We start from the raw sequence: 20,059 nt of genomic DNA on the forward strand, positions 1-20,059 counted from the left end.
CCGACCTCCAGCGTCCGGCTCTTCTCCCTGCTGGGGTCGGACAGGCGGGAGGCTGAAGATGGAGTGGTTCTGACCTCCTTGTCGATGCAGCCTGAGCTGGAGTGATGTTTGTCTTTGGAAAGTGCTCGCAGACGCAGAAGCTCCACGCCGCTCCAGTGCCTGAAGCTGAAGCTGCGGCGCAACAATCCAGGCGTTCTCTTAGCAGGAGGAGTTCCAGGATTAGAGACTTTGGAAGCTTTCACGTTACTCTTGGACGTGTTGGCATTTCCGTTTGAAGGAACCTGTGAGCTCCTCTCCTCCATGCTTTTAGCCTTCAGGAGCTTCTTCTTCTGACCCACCGCAGCTGGGCTTTCCTGTCCCACAGCCTTTGCTGGCTCCTTCTCCACCAAAGGGCTGGTGGCCTTTGCTTTCGGCTCCTTCAGGAACTTCCTGGAGATCTTGAGCCGTCCGAGTTCCAGCTGGCCCGTACTGAACGTCCTGAAGTTCCTCATGTAACCTCGAGATGAGGACAGCTCCTCCGATTCATTGTCCACCTCCTTCAGCTGCTCCAGCAGGCTGCTGCCTCCCACGTTCCTCGGCATCTCCAACGAGCTTTCCCGTCGGACGGCGCCCGATCTGTGGTTGTCCTCCCGCCTGGACGTTGACTTGTCGTCTAAACTCTCCTTCTTCACCAGGGTGAGGGAGATCCGATACACGGTTTTCCTCTGAGGGGTTCCCCTCTCCATCCCATCAGTGCAGGACCCGTCCAGAAGATACATCACCAAAAATGTAATCAATCAAACAGCTCAGTTTAAATAATCCTTAATCATAAATCAGTACGGTCAAATATCAAAATATTTAAATTCTTCTTTAAAAAGCTGGTATTTGTGCTTATTTTAGCTGTGAACGTGTAAACGTGTGATTCAGAATGTTTGATGTTTTAACAGCTTTTAAAATTATACTTTAAATATAAACATAGAAAAATAAATGTGCAATAAAAAAACATCTGAAATTTCAAAGTGATTTAAAACTAATTTCATCCCCAAAAATCCAGTTCGATGTGTTAGAATAAAAAAAGTATAAATGTTTGTTTTAAAACCCGTTAAATCCCGTTCAGCTGTAGTTGGAGAACAGAAGAATCCAGATGTGCAAACAGCAGGAAATACATTCCTTATTCATCCCGGTGGAATTCCATCAGGACTCTGTGAGCAGAACGATCCCAGTTAAAGACGTTCCTCAGGTTCCTCATGGTTCCTCATGGTTCCTCCTGGTTCTCCAGGACTTTAGACAAAGCAGAGCCGGTGGATGGAGCTCCTAGCGCTGCGTCCCGGTCCCGGTGTTCACTGGTTCCTCTAAGGTTGGCTTTGTCTCAGCTTCCGGTGCAGACGGAACCGAGGACTAGAACCGGTGCTGACGTCCTTAAACGGGCCCGGAGCCTCTCAGGCACCGGACAACATTCACATCCATGTCCCGGAGGTTCTCCGCTCCATAGACATTATAATGTCTATGCTATAATGTCTATGCTCTGCTCTATGAGCGGAGCATCAGCTGGAAAACACGCAGCGGATCCTACACAGAGGATCCGGAGCCTTCACTCACGGTTTAGATTTCACTTTCTACTATTTCTAGCACAGAAAGTGTGAAAAGTGGTAAAAGAACTAATATTAAAAGCATAGATACATAAATAAAATAGGACTCTGCTCCCTTACTTGAATAAAAGTAAAAAGTACATGCTGCTAAATGTGCTTAAAGTCAGTAATAAAGTCCACGTATTTTATTTTTTAAGAACTTGTAGGAAACGTAAATACATTAAATATGTTACCTTTGAACACCTGGAGAATTTAGCACTCAGATAAAAATATGTAAATACAATGTGTCAAGAATTAAACCCAGAGCAGTTTCCATTTTAACATTTTTAAAAACTTATTAACCATAAAACTAAGGGACCTGGCTAACAGAAAACAGCTCAAATATTGCATCTTTTTATGTTGTGATGTTATCTTTAAAGGTCTTAAAAAAAGTAAAAAGTCACCAAAAAATACATATTCAAGTAAAGTACAAATACCAGAAAAAACTACTTAAGGACAGTAACAAAATATTTATACTTTGTTACTTTTCATTTGTTCCTTTAAACAAATACACAAAATAACTCCAACACCACACAAAATGATCATAAAAATGCAAAATGATCATAAAAATGCAAAATGATCATAAAAATGCAAAAAAAAAAAATAACTCATAACATGCTAGGGCTGGGCTATATGGACCAAAACTCATCAATATACGATATAAATCTCAATAATTCTATTTCTAACCAGAAAGACAATTCTGGGTTAAATATGCTGATTTATTAACAAATTCACACAAATCCTTTGTTTCCTGTGTTCATGATCAGATTGGTCATTATTGTTAATTAAGGCTGGGACATTTTTTCAATATTCAATCTATATTTTTCTTAATTCAATTTCATTTATAGAGAGCAAATTACAACAAAGTCATCTGAATGTGTTTAATATAAAGTTTAAAGTAAGACGGACAAAGATGGCGGACAAAGCAACACCTGAGATGAAACAGCACCTGTGTGATGTAAATCTACAGTATCTGCATTCTTTGGCTTTTACTGGATTCCAGGGAAAACGGATTAAAAAAAATAGTGATAATCGTCTCTGAAGAATCTCAACACTTAATCTTAATTTAAATCAAATCTGTACCAAAGAATCTGGATTAAAATCAAATTGTGACAAAATGGCATCGTCCCAGCTCTACTGTAAATGCTGACATCAGTGTTGATAATGTAACCTTCAGATCAGATATGAACATATTGATAGTGGTGGTGCTGTGTGATATGGAGAAAACTTTATATCACGATAACGATATATATCCCCATGTAGTATTTCTTTATTAAAATTACATGAAATGAATGGAAAACTGATAATCAATAAATATTTTATGATAATATTAAAAAAATCCAAAATAAATAGTACTTGTCACACCATTCATAATGTCCAGTGCTATGGTTTTAACCGTACCTGTAGTGACTCTGACTATCAAAGATCATATTATGATAATAGAGGTTTTAAAAGTCATCCTAGAGCAGCAGGAGATTAATTAACAATAAATCATATATACAGGGAGGAATCCAGTCAAAAATAGGTCAGTGGAAACGCTCCGTGTTTTCCACGCTACCATGGCTTCCCTGAGTGGGCGGAGTCTGAGTTCCAGTCAAAGCTCAGAGCTGACAGAGGCTGAGCAATAAATACAGTGTGTGTTGTTCTTTTGTGCCTTTTCTGTGGTGTTGTATGTTTTTTGGAGTCTTATTGTGTATTTTTGCATAATTGTGTATTTTTCTAGTCCTTTTGTGTATTTTTTTCAGTTTTGTATAATTTCTGGAGTCACTATATTTTGTTGCCTTATTTCATATTGTTCTTTATTTCTGTGTATTTTCGCTGTCATTTTGTGTATTTTTGTCGTCATTTTCTATGTTTACTTTGGGGGCTGCACACAATGAGACGGATGGTTGTTCACGTCTGCTCTATTTATTCAAACAGCAGAATAAACACACACACACGCACACACGCACACACGCACACACACACACACACACGCACACACACACACACACACACACACACACACACACACACACACACACACAGAGAGAGAGCTTCCTGCTGCCCCCTGCTGGTCAGCTGACATTAGTGCAACATCATGGTTGATGCTCCATCAATATAAAATCAGAAATGTTTTTAATGTTCATATTCTAGGGTCGCTAACGTAGCACAGCAACAGTTAAAGGTTGAACAATAACGTGTGAGTGTGTGTTTACTGTGAGGAGCATGTTTATATTCTCATATTTCAGATAGATTATTCATCTATTTTAATGAAAAGTTAGAGTTTTAAAGGATACCTGTAGAGAAAATGTATATAATAAAAACATGTAAAACCAATAAACAAAATATGTGCAAAAAACACATGAACTTTTTAGAATGATTTTATACCTTAGGGCAGTGTTTCTCAAATGGGGGTACGTGGTGGCACTACAGGGGGTACTTAAGTTAAGAGAAATGGAAAATAACAATAATTAAAGTTTTGTAATGTTTATTTTTAGTTAAAAATGATAATCACACCAAATATTACCAGCAACTCACAAAACTACAACAAAAACACACAAAACAAAAGAAAAATATAATAAAATAATAAAAAGAACAGACAAACAACAACAAATAACAAAATGACATAAAACACACACAAGCAAAATACTTACTATTACCAACAATAAGATCACAACAAAATACACAAAAATAACAAAAAACATACAAAACCACACTAAAACAATGACCAGGATGTAAGCTACATGGAGACATGTTTTAAGTATGAATAGTCATACTAAAATAAAAGCATCTCTTCTTGTCTTCGGGTAGTTTTTTTTATTATTTTGTAAATAGGGCTCTTATTTTGAAGTTAACAGGAAGTGTAGTCAGGGTCTCTGAAAATGTGTAAAATTGTCTCCGTGAGTTTTATGGGCACATGTTGATATTCTACTTAGTGACAGCAGGGGGCGCCTCAGCCCACTCTGCTTTACTGGGTCACTGCACTGGGAGGGTTTGTTTTTAATCCCGTTATTCTGCTGCTTTCCCCTCATCCTACGGAAGCCCTAGCTGACCTTTCAGAACCACATCACACTCACACTTTTTATATTACTATTTATTAATTACAATCATCAAACAGTACCTGTACTGTAAATTAAACGTGTTTAAACTCAAACTTATTCCATAAACACACAAAATAAGAGAAAAACGGTGATAAAAGTCTCCCATCTCTGTACGTTACTTCTTGTAAAAAGATTCACCACAGATATCCTTTGATATTATTATAAACTACTACTAATATTATTTTCATTCTCTTCTCATCATTATTATCAATTTGATATGAACGAATCACTATCATTAAATTACTTTCATTGATTTATATAATAAATAAAATACTATTATAAAGTTGCTGAATAATTTGCATCAGCGTATGAGTGTTTGACAATATTTTCATAATCAATTGACTGATCAGTAAATTAATCCATTAATCATTTTTTTTTTGAATTTTATCAATAAAGCTAATTTAAACCCTGCTTAAGCTGAATAAACTGAAATAAAAGTTTCTCTCACACACAAACACTGGCGCGCGCCCACACACACTTGTGCGCTTACACGCAAACACTCATGGTGAGCACACGAACACACTGCACACAAACAAAGACTCCTACACGCACACACAAACACCCGTGCGTGCACTCACAAAAATTCATGCGTGCACACACACAAAAATTCAACACACAAGCACCCGTGGTGCGCACGCACACACAAACACCCGTGGTGCGCACGCACACACAAACACCCGAGGTGCGCACGCTCACACAAGCACCCGAGGTGCGCACACAAACACCCGTGGTGCGAGCGCACACACAAGCAACCGTGGTGCACATGCACACACAAACACCCGTGGTGCGAGCGCACACACAAACACCCGTGGTGCGAGCGCACACACAAACACCCGTGGTGCGAGCGCACACACAAACACCCGTGGTGCCAGCGCACACACAAGCAACCGTGGTGCGCACGCACACACAAACACTCGTGCGCGCACATAAACACCCGTGGTGCGAGCGCACACACAAGCAACCGTGGTGCGTACGCACACACAAACACTCGTGCGCGCACATAAACACCCGTGGTGCGAGCGCACAGACAAATCTCTGCAGGTGAATCAAACGTCTCTGCATCACGGTCAGTGACACATGCCAGTAAATCACACGACGCAATTTAAAAGTTGATTTTAATGGATTGGTTGTTGAAGCCTTAATATTGATGACTATTGATTATTAAAATATCAGTTCTTCACATCAGAGAACAGAAAAATGCTCCATAATCGCTCTTCAAGGCACAAATATGTCACTGCCACGCAGTAAACAATGCGATGTCTGTGCGGCTCCAATATTCAGAGCATTATTTCTGAGGGCAGATGTCTGAGGGGTCAAAGGTCACGTTATTTTTCTACAACAACGTGACTGTTCAGAGACGATGGAAAAGCTGATTAGAAGGCCTGGATTGTTCTTCACATGGCAGATAGACTGGAAGAAAAGTGTAAAAATAAATCACATTTCATGTATTTTTGCTGTTTTTCTATCATTTAATTGTATTATTGTCATTTTGTGCATTTACTTTGTGGTGTGCACAAAGATCCTAAAGTGGTTGTCTATGTCTGCTCTGTGTATGAACTGTTTACTGCACACTTAAAAAACTCAATGAATGAAAAGAACAAACACGTTTCCTCTTCTCGTCCTGGTTCCTTCCTCTGGTTCTCCACAGAGGTTTTCTGATGACTCACCCTGTGCGTAAACTACGTCACTTCCTTCACTCGCATTCTTTACGACAGAGCTGCTGGGACGTGATATCTGAATGTTAACCAACCATACGACGTCTCTTAAATATTTTAATAGTACACATGTAATTATGTGACTGTTTTTGTTGTGTTTTTAATTCTCAATAAATAAATAAAAAATGGATAAAAACACAAAACACAACATTGATAATCAAAAACCAAAATAAATCAGAATCCACTCAAAACATACATTTCTAATTATTTTGAAATAGCAGGGTTTCAACCTTTTAATTTTTTTATTAATGAACAAGTACAGATACAAACATTAATACAGATTATAGACAAAGTTAAACCTTATTAACTCATTCAGTTCCAGCCATTATCAGATTTTCTACCCCCTCAGTACCAGCCGTTTTTTGAGCATTTTGACTGATTTTAAAGACCCACAGAATATTAAAACGTAAAAAAACACTGAGACCAGGCTTTTGATGATAAAATTATTATTATTTATCTATCTGGGTCAGCGTTTAATTGATTTCTTACTGTATTTTGGCGTTCCTCCAACTTTCTCTCCTGTCAGTCTGCACACACGTAACTTTCCTCTTCCTCCCCGACATAGAGAGTATCACTGCGTTCCCCGTTTTTTTATTGTTTTATCTCACCATCGCCACATTATCCATGAATTCTACACATGCTCTGGTCGAGTGTGCGCTGCTGGGAATGTCAGCTCTGCACGTAGCGCCATTTTCTGTCTCATAAACTCCTTTTCTCTCTCCCTCTGAGCTCTGCTGAGCATGGATGATCTCTCATCCAAAGGTGCTGCTACCTCCATGTCACCTATTATTTTGCTATCTGGCTCACAGACTGGGGGTATTTTGTACCCACCTCCACACCACCCTCCTCCTCACCCCTCCCCTCGACATGCAGGGATGACCTGTTTGGCCCGGTTAGTTGATGGTTTTATCTCACGATAACAACATTATCAATAATCTACTCAGGTCCACATGTTCTGTGTTAGTATGTGGAGCTGTGAGCTGCTGGATACGTCACAATATCACTCTGTAGCTCCATAATCTCACTTTTTCCTGCTTCTTCCTGCTTTGCTGGGTAGCATCAGTGGCTAATCTCTCATCTAAACGTGCACTGCTGCCATCTTCTGGGCACAGTTGGTCACTACAACACCCACAACTTAGATATTAATGAGGGACCTCCGCCAGGGTGTTTTCTAGTAATCCCCGCGAAAAAAAACGCAAATGACAAGTTATCTTGTCAATGGCACTGAGTGAGTTAATAGTGCACGAATGGGCCGATCGGATGTAGACGTGTCGCGAATGCGTTGAAAGGATCTGAAACGATCACACACTGACAATGCTCATGCTAAGCTATTGCTAGGTCAATGCTTAAATAATGCTATTGCTAGGCTAATGTTAGGTTAATGCTCTCTAAGCTAATGCTAAACTGAAATTAATGCTAGTTAATGATAATGTTAGGTTAATTCTAAGCTAAGCCAATGCTAGCTAATGCTAAGGTTAATGCTAGGCTAATGTGAGCTGATGTTAACGCTAGATTAATGTTAAGCACATGTTAGGCAAAGGTTAATGCTAGCTACTGTTAGTGCTAGACTAATGCCAATACTAGGCTAATGCTAATACTAACATTAATTTAGCATTATGCTAATGATAAGTTAATGGTAGGCTGATGCTAATTAATGCTAAATTATTGCTAGGCTAATGCTAACGCAGTGTGGGCTAGCACCTGCATCCTCACTTGCATTTTCTTCAGGAAATGCAAATATTCTAGTTCATATTTTATTTGTTGTCGTTGTGTTAAGAGGTAAACATACAGTATTTACAGTTTAGATCTAATAACAGAGACATGTGACAGACTGCTGACGAGAGATAAGAAGAGTGCAGAGGAACGCCACAAGCCACGCCCCCAACAACAAAGCTGGTTGGGAGAAAAATAAACCCTCTGTCAAGTGGAGCGAGCGTGGGAAGCCCCAAATTCCAGCAGACAGTCACATAAAGAGTGTTTGACACATCATGAATATCTCATATTTTCATCACTAGGAGGTTCAATATTTAATCTGACAATCAGACATTTACATTTAGATCAGTGGTTCACAAACCAATGTTCACTGGACTGCAGGCAATAATAAAGGTAATAATAATACTTCCCTCCTATCTCCTTTCCTATCCATCTCTCCTTAACCCCACAGATGAGGTCACAGAGTTAAGGAAAGGTGTTAGGAGACTTCCTAAAGGAGTTAGGGAAAGGACATCACATTGTTTACACAGTCAGATGCACTTCCACTAGGTACTAATACACATTGTACAACCACACAAAGCATTCCTAGGTGAATGAATTATGCTGAATTAAACATAATGTGGATAAAAGTCGTGAGTTTCCGTGAACACTCTGATAAGCAGGTCCCTTTAAATGTTATCGCTGCAATGAATTGTGGGTCATCATGATGTGGTCTCCTTTGGTAAAGGATGTATCAGTGTTTCCTAGGTTAAAGGAGGATATAAAGGAAGCATTGAGCCTCCTTTCCTTATGTTAAGGAAAAGTGGATAGGAAAGGAGACAGGAAGGACTATTCGGTCGCACCCTAAGCTTTTATTTTGAAGGGACAGTAAGGGGTCACTGACTCCCTAATCCCAATTTTATCAGAAGAAAATCTTTTTTTTAAAACTTGCTTTTATGAAGTCAACATTCAAATATTTAAATACACAAAAATATTATTTTAAATACTACTTTTGAGTTATTTTGAAAGCAAATTAAATAATGTAAAAAGGGGGAAATTAGTACATGTCCCGTAACAGTTTTTTAGAACAAAACATGTCAGAGTGTGTGATACTGAAGTGTGTGCTCCTAAATAAAAAGCTTCCACTGCACAGTGCATTAGCACTGATGGAATTTAAGCATCGACCAATTGGATTTGAGCTACTAGAGTTTGGACAACCTTTAGCAGCGTGGGAACTAAAGCCTCAGATTATTTGTTTCATAATTTCCTAAATTCTACTTTCATAATTTAATGATTTGTTTCATCATGCCTAATTAGATGTTATTATTGGCTAATAAACATCCTGAAACCATGACAAATATACTAAATATATACTCATATATAGTCTCACATGCCTGTGTAGGGACAACATCATAATGTGTTTGTGTAAACGACGACATTTGGGACAATGAGAAAAATCATTTATATCAGATTTTGTTTACTAGCACCATTGATTTCTGGGATTTATCTTATTTCTATAAAAGCGAGAAATATCTGTGTGTGTGTGTGTGTGTGTTCCTCAACTATCTCTGCAGATCAGGGTCAGACTGAGCTGAGACTTTCAACATGGCTGCTGCTTGGTTCAAGAGTGTGCAACGTCAGATTTGTTTGGACTGCAATGATACCGTTAATAAATTATTTTGTAAAGCATTTATGAAAATAATTATTAATGGTATTCTCAACAGTGATGTCATCAGTTCTCTGCTTTTAGCCTGCTTCCTTAACCGTAATCCTTTAGATTTCTATCTGATGGACAGACCAACATTAGTCAGCAGATAAAGCCTGTGAATGATATACTGTATATACTGTATATTCATGATTTGGGCAACGATGAGAGTCCTGTTAGAAAATATAAAACACAAATATTGTCCACCTTATGATGTAGGCTGAGCAGCATCAGAGCCACACCCATAATCAATAGAAAACTGATCAGAGCCACTTTATTCTTTGATGAATTAATATTTTATAATCTCACAAATGTAACCATTAACAGTCGTCCATTACATTCCTGCAGAAAGTAAAAATGGTGATGAGGACATTCCTGATATTTGTTAAAGTGTGACTGACTGTACAGTGAGGACAGTCATAAATAGTGAAACATGAAGTAGTGAATGTTATGGATCAATGTCAGGGTCAGAGGTCATCAGCTTCCTGTAGGTTTGCTGTCCAGACTGTATCCCAACAGCTCTTAAATCAATAAAACATCTGTGAGGTCACACAGTAAACCCAACAGATGTTCTTCTTAAATCTCTTTAATGGCAGAGCGCTCGCTACATGTCGGCTTTTACAGCTGGTACGAGAATAAAATATTCCATCTACAGTACATCATCGGGATGTAACGATTCACTCAACTCACGATACGACTGTAGACAAATGATGACTGAAAAATATTCCTTTATTTTTTTGGGGAAAAAAACCATAAAATACTGTATTATTTTCCAGTTATTTTTCATTGTCAAAAGAATCCCTTGATAAACTATTCAAAACAATGCAATTTAACTAAAAATAAATCTTGAATGAAATAAATAAATAAATAAAGGAATAATCCAAATGAATAAGAGGCCTATTAATTTCAATTCTGGTTCTATAGTAAACAATGCAAAACTGCATAATAGTTCTTTTTCTTTTTAAAAGTGCAACTGAAAATGTATTTTGTGTCTTAACAATTGGACTTTAAAAAAAAAAAAAACAGTCATTTCACTGTATTTAGGTCAGATATTAGTTTGGACCAGCAGAGGGCGCTGGTAACCCAGTGGTCGGTTGGCATGCAGCTATTCTAGCAGTGAAGAAGAGATGCTATGCTAGCAGACAGAGTTAATAGAAAAACCTGACTTACAGATATTCATGTAATATTACAGATATTCTTTCGGTGGTAAAGGGGTAAGGAATCATTTATGAACATGTTTAAAAGTAGAAGACGGCCAGAGAGAAAGTAGTAGCAGATTCCGCCCACCGCCTACACTTCTGGATAAAAAAAAAAGTACTGCGATTAAATTTTCACAGTATCAATGTGAATCGTGATACCTATGAATTGATTTTTAACTGCCTTACGATTAATCGTTACATCCCTATATATTGTTATTTTGAGAAAAAATATAGATATGAGTTTTGGTCCATATCACCCAGCCCTACATACATGAAACGTACCAGTGCATAAAAATACACAAAAATACAACAAAAGCAGAAATAATATTACTATTCTGTAATAATGCTCAGACAGGTCATTATTCTAATGCTGACATTAATGTTGATCATGTGACTGATCACATGTCAGATGAGATACAATCACATGTGATCAAAGTCGCCCATCTCTGCTTTAAAGAATTTAAATTTAACACTTAAAATGTCTGTTTTTATTTCAAATAATACTAGAGCACAATTACTAACAAACGTAGCTAAAAAGCGTTATTATGGAGCGATGTTTGATACCATTCCTGCTGGTCATGTGACCTCTTCCACCTTGAACCCCTCATTGTGTTTCTGTGCTCTGAAGAACAGGAAGTCAGGAGACTATTTTTAAAAGATCTGCAGCACGGCTATTGTTTTGGCGGGGTCTGTGTCTGCAACTTCCTTTGTCCGGCTACAGCTGGACATCCACATCTGTCAGTTACTCACCGTATTTTTATAGAAAATGTACCGTAGACTTTTCTCATGTGAACTTTATCCAAAATAAAGAACACGCCCGACTAATGCACATCTACAACATATTTCTATACCATTATATTATTACATTTTGTGTATTATATTTGTGTAGTTTTCTGTCAATTTGAGTATTTCTGAGTCATTCTGTGTCATTTATTTTGTTGTTGTATGATTTTATTTTACTTATTATATTTTTGTGTATTTTATTTGTATTTTTGTTGTCGTTATGTATATGTTTTTTCTATTTTGTGCTTTCATATTATTTTATATTAGCATTCTCAATTTGTTTATATTTACTGTTGTGTGTGTTTTTGGGATTATTTTGTTTATTTGTTTTAAGGGCTGTATGTGAAACAATTTAAAATAAATAAAATTCCTAATTTTATTTTACAAATAAACTACATTCTCTTTACTTTTTAACTTCTGATACATGAGTGAACTAAATTATCTCCAAATATTATCATTACACAATCATTTAGTCTAACTGATTGTTTATTTTAATAATTTTTCCAATGTAAAAAAAATATGAAATAATCAATTCACCCCAAAAATAACTGGAACAGTCATTGATTATGCATGATTATTTTGATCAATACTGTAATCACAATTAATTATCATGTTAGGAAAAAAATCTGTGTTTTTATTACACTACTTTTAATCAAACATTACGTATAGTTTACAGTGCAAATTTAAGTTTTAAAGAACATTAAAAAAATTAACCCAAGAATTTAAAATGTACCAAAATCCATAAAGAAATTAATACATTATTACAGAGCCTGTGTTTTAAGTGTAAATATTGCAAATGATCAGATGAATGTAACCATAAATCAAGATTACGATTCAAATTTGATTGATTGTGCAGCCCTAATCCAGATGTTTTTAAACATGTGTAAACATCACATATCCTTTATTTAATTATGAATGAACTGTATTTCATGACTCTGTACAGTGGAGATATATATATATATTTATTGTAGATGAAAGTATGGGATGAACATTACAGTAGGTGAGGCAGATTAAAGTGAAGCTCAGTGGAGATAATATCACTCTATAGAATGGATCATTACTGTCTAATAATAATAATAATATCATTAACGTTTACACTCACTGCTACAAAGAGTTAGTACATCACAGGAAGAATATTCTTTCTGCTCTAATCTGCTGTGGTCCATATGTGGGGGGGCGGAGCCACACGGACAAAAGGTTGAGCGTGTCAGTGTCATTTCTCAGGACAGCGTTGCATGCTGGGAGGCCTGTGGCGTCTGTTACACAACGCCTCAAACATCTTATCTACATTCTTTTATTTTTATTTTGTGACATGCAAAACAAAGACAGAAACAGTACCATACAAATAAATAATAATAATAATAATAATAGTCTGCTATTAATGGTAAAAAGGAAAAAAAACATGAAAAATTAACATAAGTATATAAAAGAAGGAAAACTCTATCCATAAATTAAAAATATATTGATATAGACGATATTATCATTTTCTCTATAACCAAATAGAAAAGTGGATATACAATATGTTGAATGTATCGCCCAGCCCTAATATACACTGATATGAGGCAGTCAAACAGCTTTTATCAACTCTTTGTGTTTCATGGGATTTCATTCCTTTTATCTGAAGCTGAAAGAGGAGGAGCTTAACCACACACAGCTCAGATGATGAAATATGAGACTGAGACACACACACACACACACACTAAAGATCTGAGGAGGAAGCTAACGTAAACCTGCTACGCTAATAAAGATTATCACAGATGAAAAACATGCAGTCAAACATGTTAATGCTAAACTACACATTCATTGAAAAAGAAAAATGGGAGGGGACTAATGACTAATGACTTGTTATCTTTATTTTGTGTCAAATACACTGTTCTCATAAGAGTTATTATTTATCCAGGAACTCCTCCTACATTATTAATACAGCACTAATGACGTCACGTCAAGTGTCAAAAACCTACATTTTCCATATTTATACTAATATCTATTGTAGAAGCTTATATTTATGAAAAGCTCATCTCAGATGAAGTATTTTATTTACTCAGACTGAAACTGTACGACCAGTAAAAAGACTGATGGGGTCAAAGTTCATTTTTCCTATAACGTGGTCATAATGAGATACAGTCTGGTACCATTGAACAACATTTCCTTTCAATGTGTGACCTTGACCTTCACACAAAGTCATATTTAAGGTCAGTTTTTTAATTTAATCAGTAAAAAGAACAACATTAATGGACTTTACTAAATAAATAAATAAACAATACGATGTCTTTCACATCAACAATTATTAAACATGTATGAATACAGTTATTATTTTTATTTATTTTTCAACAAAAGAACAGCTGGCATTTTAATTCCAGGAGGTAAATAAGGCTTAATTTTGTTATATAAAATAAAATCAAACTTGTTTTAAAACATCGCTGTCATTTGTACTTGTTGTTTTCTTTAAAAAGTGGGAGGGGAAAAATAAGAAAAAAATCATAAATGGAATTTTTGTGAGAAAATCCATATTGTTCAGTTTAAATCTATAGAAGGTCCAAACACGTCATAAAGACCAGAATCAGAAGGACCTAATGACTCGTCTGTGGCCCACATTCACTACTTTATTATTTACCAGTTTAAACTCACTGTTACTACTATTTGTTTCACCTTCAGCTACAGTGGGGGGAGGGGTCTCTGTACCTTTATTTTGGGGGTCACAGGTTGAAAAGTTTGAGAACCACAACAACTATTACGCCCCTGGTTCCACAGAACGTTCTGGACAAAGTTCTCAGTTGTGGCTAAAATGCTACCAGTCCATTAGCACCTATCCATCAAGCTGACTCAGCGTTATAAGCAGAGCTCCCACTATTCTTTTTTTAAAACTTCTCCAAAATATTTGACCACATTTTCATGACTTAGTTGTGAACTGTTGAGATCTATTCCAGATCATTAGAACACCACAATGAGCGTTCTAGTGGAACATACACCTGGTCACATGACCACTTCTCAGTGAGCAAACATGACGCGGTACGTGTGGACAGAAGAGGACTGACCTTCGATGGCGATGACGTGCTCTCGTATCTGGTTCTGCAGCAGAGGCTCCTCCACGCGCTCCAGCAGCTCATAGATGGAGTAGATGTTTGGATGGACCGACTCAAACCTCTGGATCTCAGCCCGGATGGCGGCCGAGTTGGCCAGATGCTGCTGGTAGTTCATCCTGCAGCTCCTGCACAACGACACACATTCATTAGACCAGTGGTTCTCAAACAGGGGTACGCCATGGCACTACAGGGGGTACTACAGAGGAAAAGAAAGGAAAATTAACATTACAAAATATGGGGTTTATAATGTTTATTTTTAGTTCAAAATGATTATCACACTAAATATTACCAGCAACACACAAAAACAACAACAACAAAGACACAATAAATAAAAGAAACATACACAAGATACACAATAATAATAGAGAAACATACAAAACAACCAACCACACAACACCAAAAACACACAGAGAATCATTTAAAAACACACGGAAACAACAACAAAAACTTTCACTGAATAATAAAAAGATCAGACAAAAAACAACAAAACACACAAAATTAAGATATAAATGATGTTGATTAGAATATGAACTGTAAATATAAAGGTCAGGAGGGAGAATATAGAAATAAATCTATGAATGAGGCACTAAATATAAATACTGTTTCATTCACTGATTTACTAAATGAGACGTCACACGTCAGGACTTACTGGATGTCACTCAAAAATTGAAAAATTTGAACTTGGACGTTCGAGAGAAAACTAAAAAGAATATATACAGAAATAAAACAAATACAGAAACAATAGAACATGTACAGCAGCAGTTTTATTCACTTTTTACAAAATGAGATTCTTTCAAATGTGTGTTATCACTGATTAATTCATCATTATGATCTATAGATGCTTATTTATAGAATTATGAGTAAAATGTGGGAAACGGACAAAGTGGGACTAGAACCTAAAACGTTTGAGAAACACTGCTTTCATTAATATCTCATTTCATTTTAATCCTTTCCTCTCACCAAAGACTTAAAGCCCTTTCAAAAGTACAATAATGTTCATAACAATGACTTATGGGGCAATAATAGCAAAATCCTTGATTAAAATCAGTAAATTAATAAATGATTGGTATATAGTCGTTGCATCTTGTGCACTTTGAAAATCAATAAATTGTTTGGTTTTTTATGATCAAGAAATCATTATTAATTCAAAATGTCTAATGTTCTTTCACTAAAACAAAAAAAAGAAATGAAATAAAAAGTTAAAGCATGTTTCCTTTATTGGTAAATACTTAGGATGCATGATAACAAATAAGCCCCGCCCCTTTAACATAAAAACCCTGCTCAGCCAAATTAGGACCAAATGTTTTCTACTTCAAAAATTAAAATTCATATTTGGATGTTGATTTAGTAAAATATAACAATGTATATTGTAAAATACAAACAAGTGTTAGGTCAGGTTAACTATAGTTTTGATTGAGTCGGTAATTCTTCTCATTTTTACTTCCATATATTTTTTTTACATTTAAGGTCTTATTTTTTCTTAATTGCATATTCTTTTTTCACAGTTTACAAGTAATTAAAAATAAAACATAAAATAATAATCCTAATCACTAATGAAATACATCATTATATAAAAAATACATATTTTAAATATCTTTATGTATCTACCAAACATTAATAAAGTATAATCCATGAATTAACTAATATCACTATAACAAACATAATGAATATATTATATTAATATTATAAAGTACATGCATAGATACATAAATATACTACATATCCTAAAATAGACATCTAATAATAATATTTCACGATACATATATAAGTTATTTCTATGTACATATGGATTCCATAACTTTCAATAGGATGCCCTTTAATAACATTATTATTATCATTATTAATAATGTGTATTATCATTATTAATAATATAACAATTGCAATGGGTAGACATAATAGTAGAGCTGTACAATTATGGTCAAAATGATGATGAAAAATCTATGTTTTTATTACACTACTTATGATCAAACAACATGTGAACAGTTTAGTGTAAAATTAAGCTTTAAACTGGAATTATAATAAATAATAATAAAAGGCTGACTGAATAAATAAACTATTACTGAGTGCAGAGGTTTTATTTTAAATATTACTAACAATCAGGTTCATTTATCGTAGCAACACAAATCAAGATCACGATTAAAACAGAGTGAGTTGTGCAGCCCTAGATAATAGACAAGCATTGAATAATGTATTTCACTGTAGAAAGGCCCAACCATTAGCTACATATACTCTATGTATCACATCAAATGATCTTTTATATATATCTCTATGATGAATTGTATCATCCCTGTCAAATAAATACATAAATAAATAAATACATGACTTGATCCTGACCTTGTCCTGATACAGGTTTGTTATGGTGAACGTTTGTCTCTTATGGCCTCAAATATTCCCCTGAAACCACATTATTTATTATTATTACCGTTATTATTTACGTGATTTGGTGCATATTTCCACCTTTAATGAGGGAACCGTGTGATGCGTTCACGGACCGGGGTTAGTTTGGTGCTTGTGTCCGTAGAGCTCAGCTGCTAGCCGGCTTGTCCCAGCTCCCTACCCCGCTGCTGAGCCCCGGTGCTTCACCATTTGTATCCGTAGGACACAGTTGTTTCTAAAGGACACTGACACGGATGGAAACCAGGCTAAAGAGAGGCTTTTGTTGCCACTTTGAGGACACAGAAACGGCCTTGATGCTAGGTGGCTAAGCTAACTAGCCTGGAGGGGCTCCGGGAAGAAGAGGGAAAACTCACCGTGTTCCAGGCCAAAAGGTCGGCTTTACATAACGCCCGGACCGGGGGTTAGCGCCCCGGAGAGGAGGCTGGACAGGCCATTAAAGACAAACCCACCGTCCGGGTCCCGGGTCAGTCTTTACGGGTTAATCGGATCCAGTCCTGGACCAGCTGCACCAAATCACACGTCCTGAGTCCGGATCGTGTCACCAGCTGCTGCCGGAGGCTCCAGAGCCGGTCCAGTGTTTGGATAATAACCGATAGATCGGTGCCTTTTATCCGGCAGCGGTTCCACCTTTAGCCCGAGACACTTGGTCCATCCCGGCCAGTCCTGAGACTCTGTATCCCGTCCAAGACCGTGTGTAACCGGAGCGTCAAGGTGGACAAATCAAACAGCACTGCCTGACTCGGCATTTCAAAATAAAACGCAACATGGATTAGGGTTGGGGTCAATTACATTTTTCACTTACAATTACGTTTTCAATTACCCAAGTTCTGTTACAAATCAACTGCGATTGCAGTGACCAACATTTTTTCCAATTAACAATTATAATTTTGTCTCAGGAAGTCAATTACAATTACATTCTCAATTACTAAAGTTCAATTACAATTAATCACAATGACCGAGCTTTTAATAAATTATCTATTAAAAGTTAAGCTTCCTCTTGTGTTAGCATCTCTAATGCTAACAGCTCGTAAATTGTTGTAATTTTCGCTATATAAATAAAGTTAATTAAATTAAATCCGCTGTAAAATACACTAAAAACTGATATCTAATTTATTTCCTATCTATTGATTACCTTGTAGGCTTCCTAAATCAATGTAAATATAGGCTTTAATATTTATGTGTGGGCGTCTGAGCCTTTATTGTGTCAGTATATCTTTAGATTTATATATTTATTAAATGGTAAAATGTGTGAAAGCTTGATATGAAACATATTATATTTATTAACTATATATTTATAGAACTGGAACATGGTTCACCAGTTTTGCATTAAATTATAATTGACATTTTTTATAGAATTTTCATGGAAAATTACAATTACAAAGTCAATTATCAGAACTCAATTACAATTTACTTATGATTTAAAATTGTAAATAATTATAAATTACACAATGACAATTATGACTGAGCCCAACCCTGACATACATTAACCATTATGAATAATGCTGATCATGAAAATGATGCTATTAACTGATTTATTTACAGTGTATAATTTAAATATACTGTATAGATATCTATATTTACCTGTACCATAATAATACTATGATTATTTTTTTATTGTAAACCAATATAGTTAATAGTGTGCTTTTATTTCTTTACTTTTACCAAGTATTTATACTTTTACTTGAGTTATAAAGACTAGTACCATTTAAAATATATACATTAGAATTGTTTATCCAGCATGAATAAATTAAAACAGAGACATTTCTTTCTTGTTGTTGGATTATCATCTTTAATGAGATTTAATAGATGATTTATTGTTAGATTTGAACACTTAAAACTTTTATACTAAATAAAACACAACAACTGTGAAATATCAAAGCATTGCTGCTTTTATTGAAGGTTATTTGTACCATAGTCGTTCAAAAACAGTACAAAGCGCCATCTAGTGGTAACCAGGGGTGTTGCATGTGTTATGTCAGTTTTCCCGTAAATATCCAAAATATAAACAGATTAAATGTTAAAACAGAAAAACGAGGTTTGATTTTTTTCTTCTTCTGTATTTCTGTTTATGTTTTAAATCATTAAAACAAAATAACCACACTAATTTTGATTTGGTCTTAAAATGGAATAACCAAAGAATGAACGATACACGGATTCAAATTATTATTTTAAATCTGAAAGATTACATTTTGAAAAACATTTTTTACTTTATTTATTATTTGTATATTTATACATTACATATATTTTAGGAGTATTGAAGTATTATGTATTGTATTTTTTATTTTATTTTTAAAATACAATACATAATACTTTGTATTTTTCTGTCACTGTGTATCTATGATTTATTTAATGTGTTCCTGGAATATTTTTGTGTCTTTTTCTAACATTTTGTGTATTTTTGTCTTTTATTTAGTATATTATTTCTGTCATTTTAGCCTTTTGTATGTTTTTGGTGTTGTTTTGTGCATTTCGAGTCATTTTTGTGTATTTATCTGTCATGTGTATTTTTGGAGTCATTTTTGTTGTCTTATGTTGTATTTTTGGAGTCTTTACGGAAACTGTTTCTATAACAGTTTCACATATTTTACAGACTGCAGCTTTAACAACCATATTTGTAACACCTGGACAACATATAGCACACTACCACACACATGGGTCACTGGTGGCCTGTGGCCCACATCCCACACAATGACTCAAAAACACACAAAATTACAGAAAAATACATACAATGACAAAAGAAATATATAAAATTATGGGAATTATGTCATTTTGTGTGTTTAATACGTTTACATTGG

At 35.5% G+C, this 20,059-nt stretch overlaps 1 protein-coding gene across 1 annotated transcript in view; it reads right to left on the reverse strand.

Annotated features, from left to right (window-relative positions):
- LOC114478921 (uncharacterized) overlaps positions 1–867 on the reverse strand; it is a 46,928-nt gene extending 46,061 nt beyond the window's left edge. Inside the window, exon 1 of the mRNA XM_028472282.1 lies at positions 1–867. This exon is cut by the window's left edge and continues 332 nt beyond it. Coding sequence (XP_028328083.1) covers positions 1–758 — 758 coding nt within the window. The 5' untranslated portion in view covers positions 759–867.
- Between the last annotated feature and the right edge of the window lie 19,192 nt (positions 868–20,059).

Source organism: Gouania willdenowi, chromosome 2, assembly GCF_900634775.1.
Source record: "Gouania willdenowi chromosome 2, fGouWil2.1, whole genome shotgun sequence".
In the NCBI taxonomy this organism is placed as follows: domain Eukaryota; kingdom Metazoa; phylum Chordata; class Actinopteri; order Blenniiformes; family Gobiesocidae; genus Gouania; species Gouania willdenowi.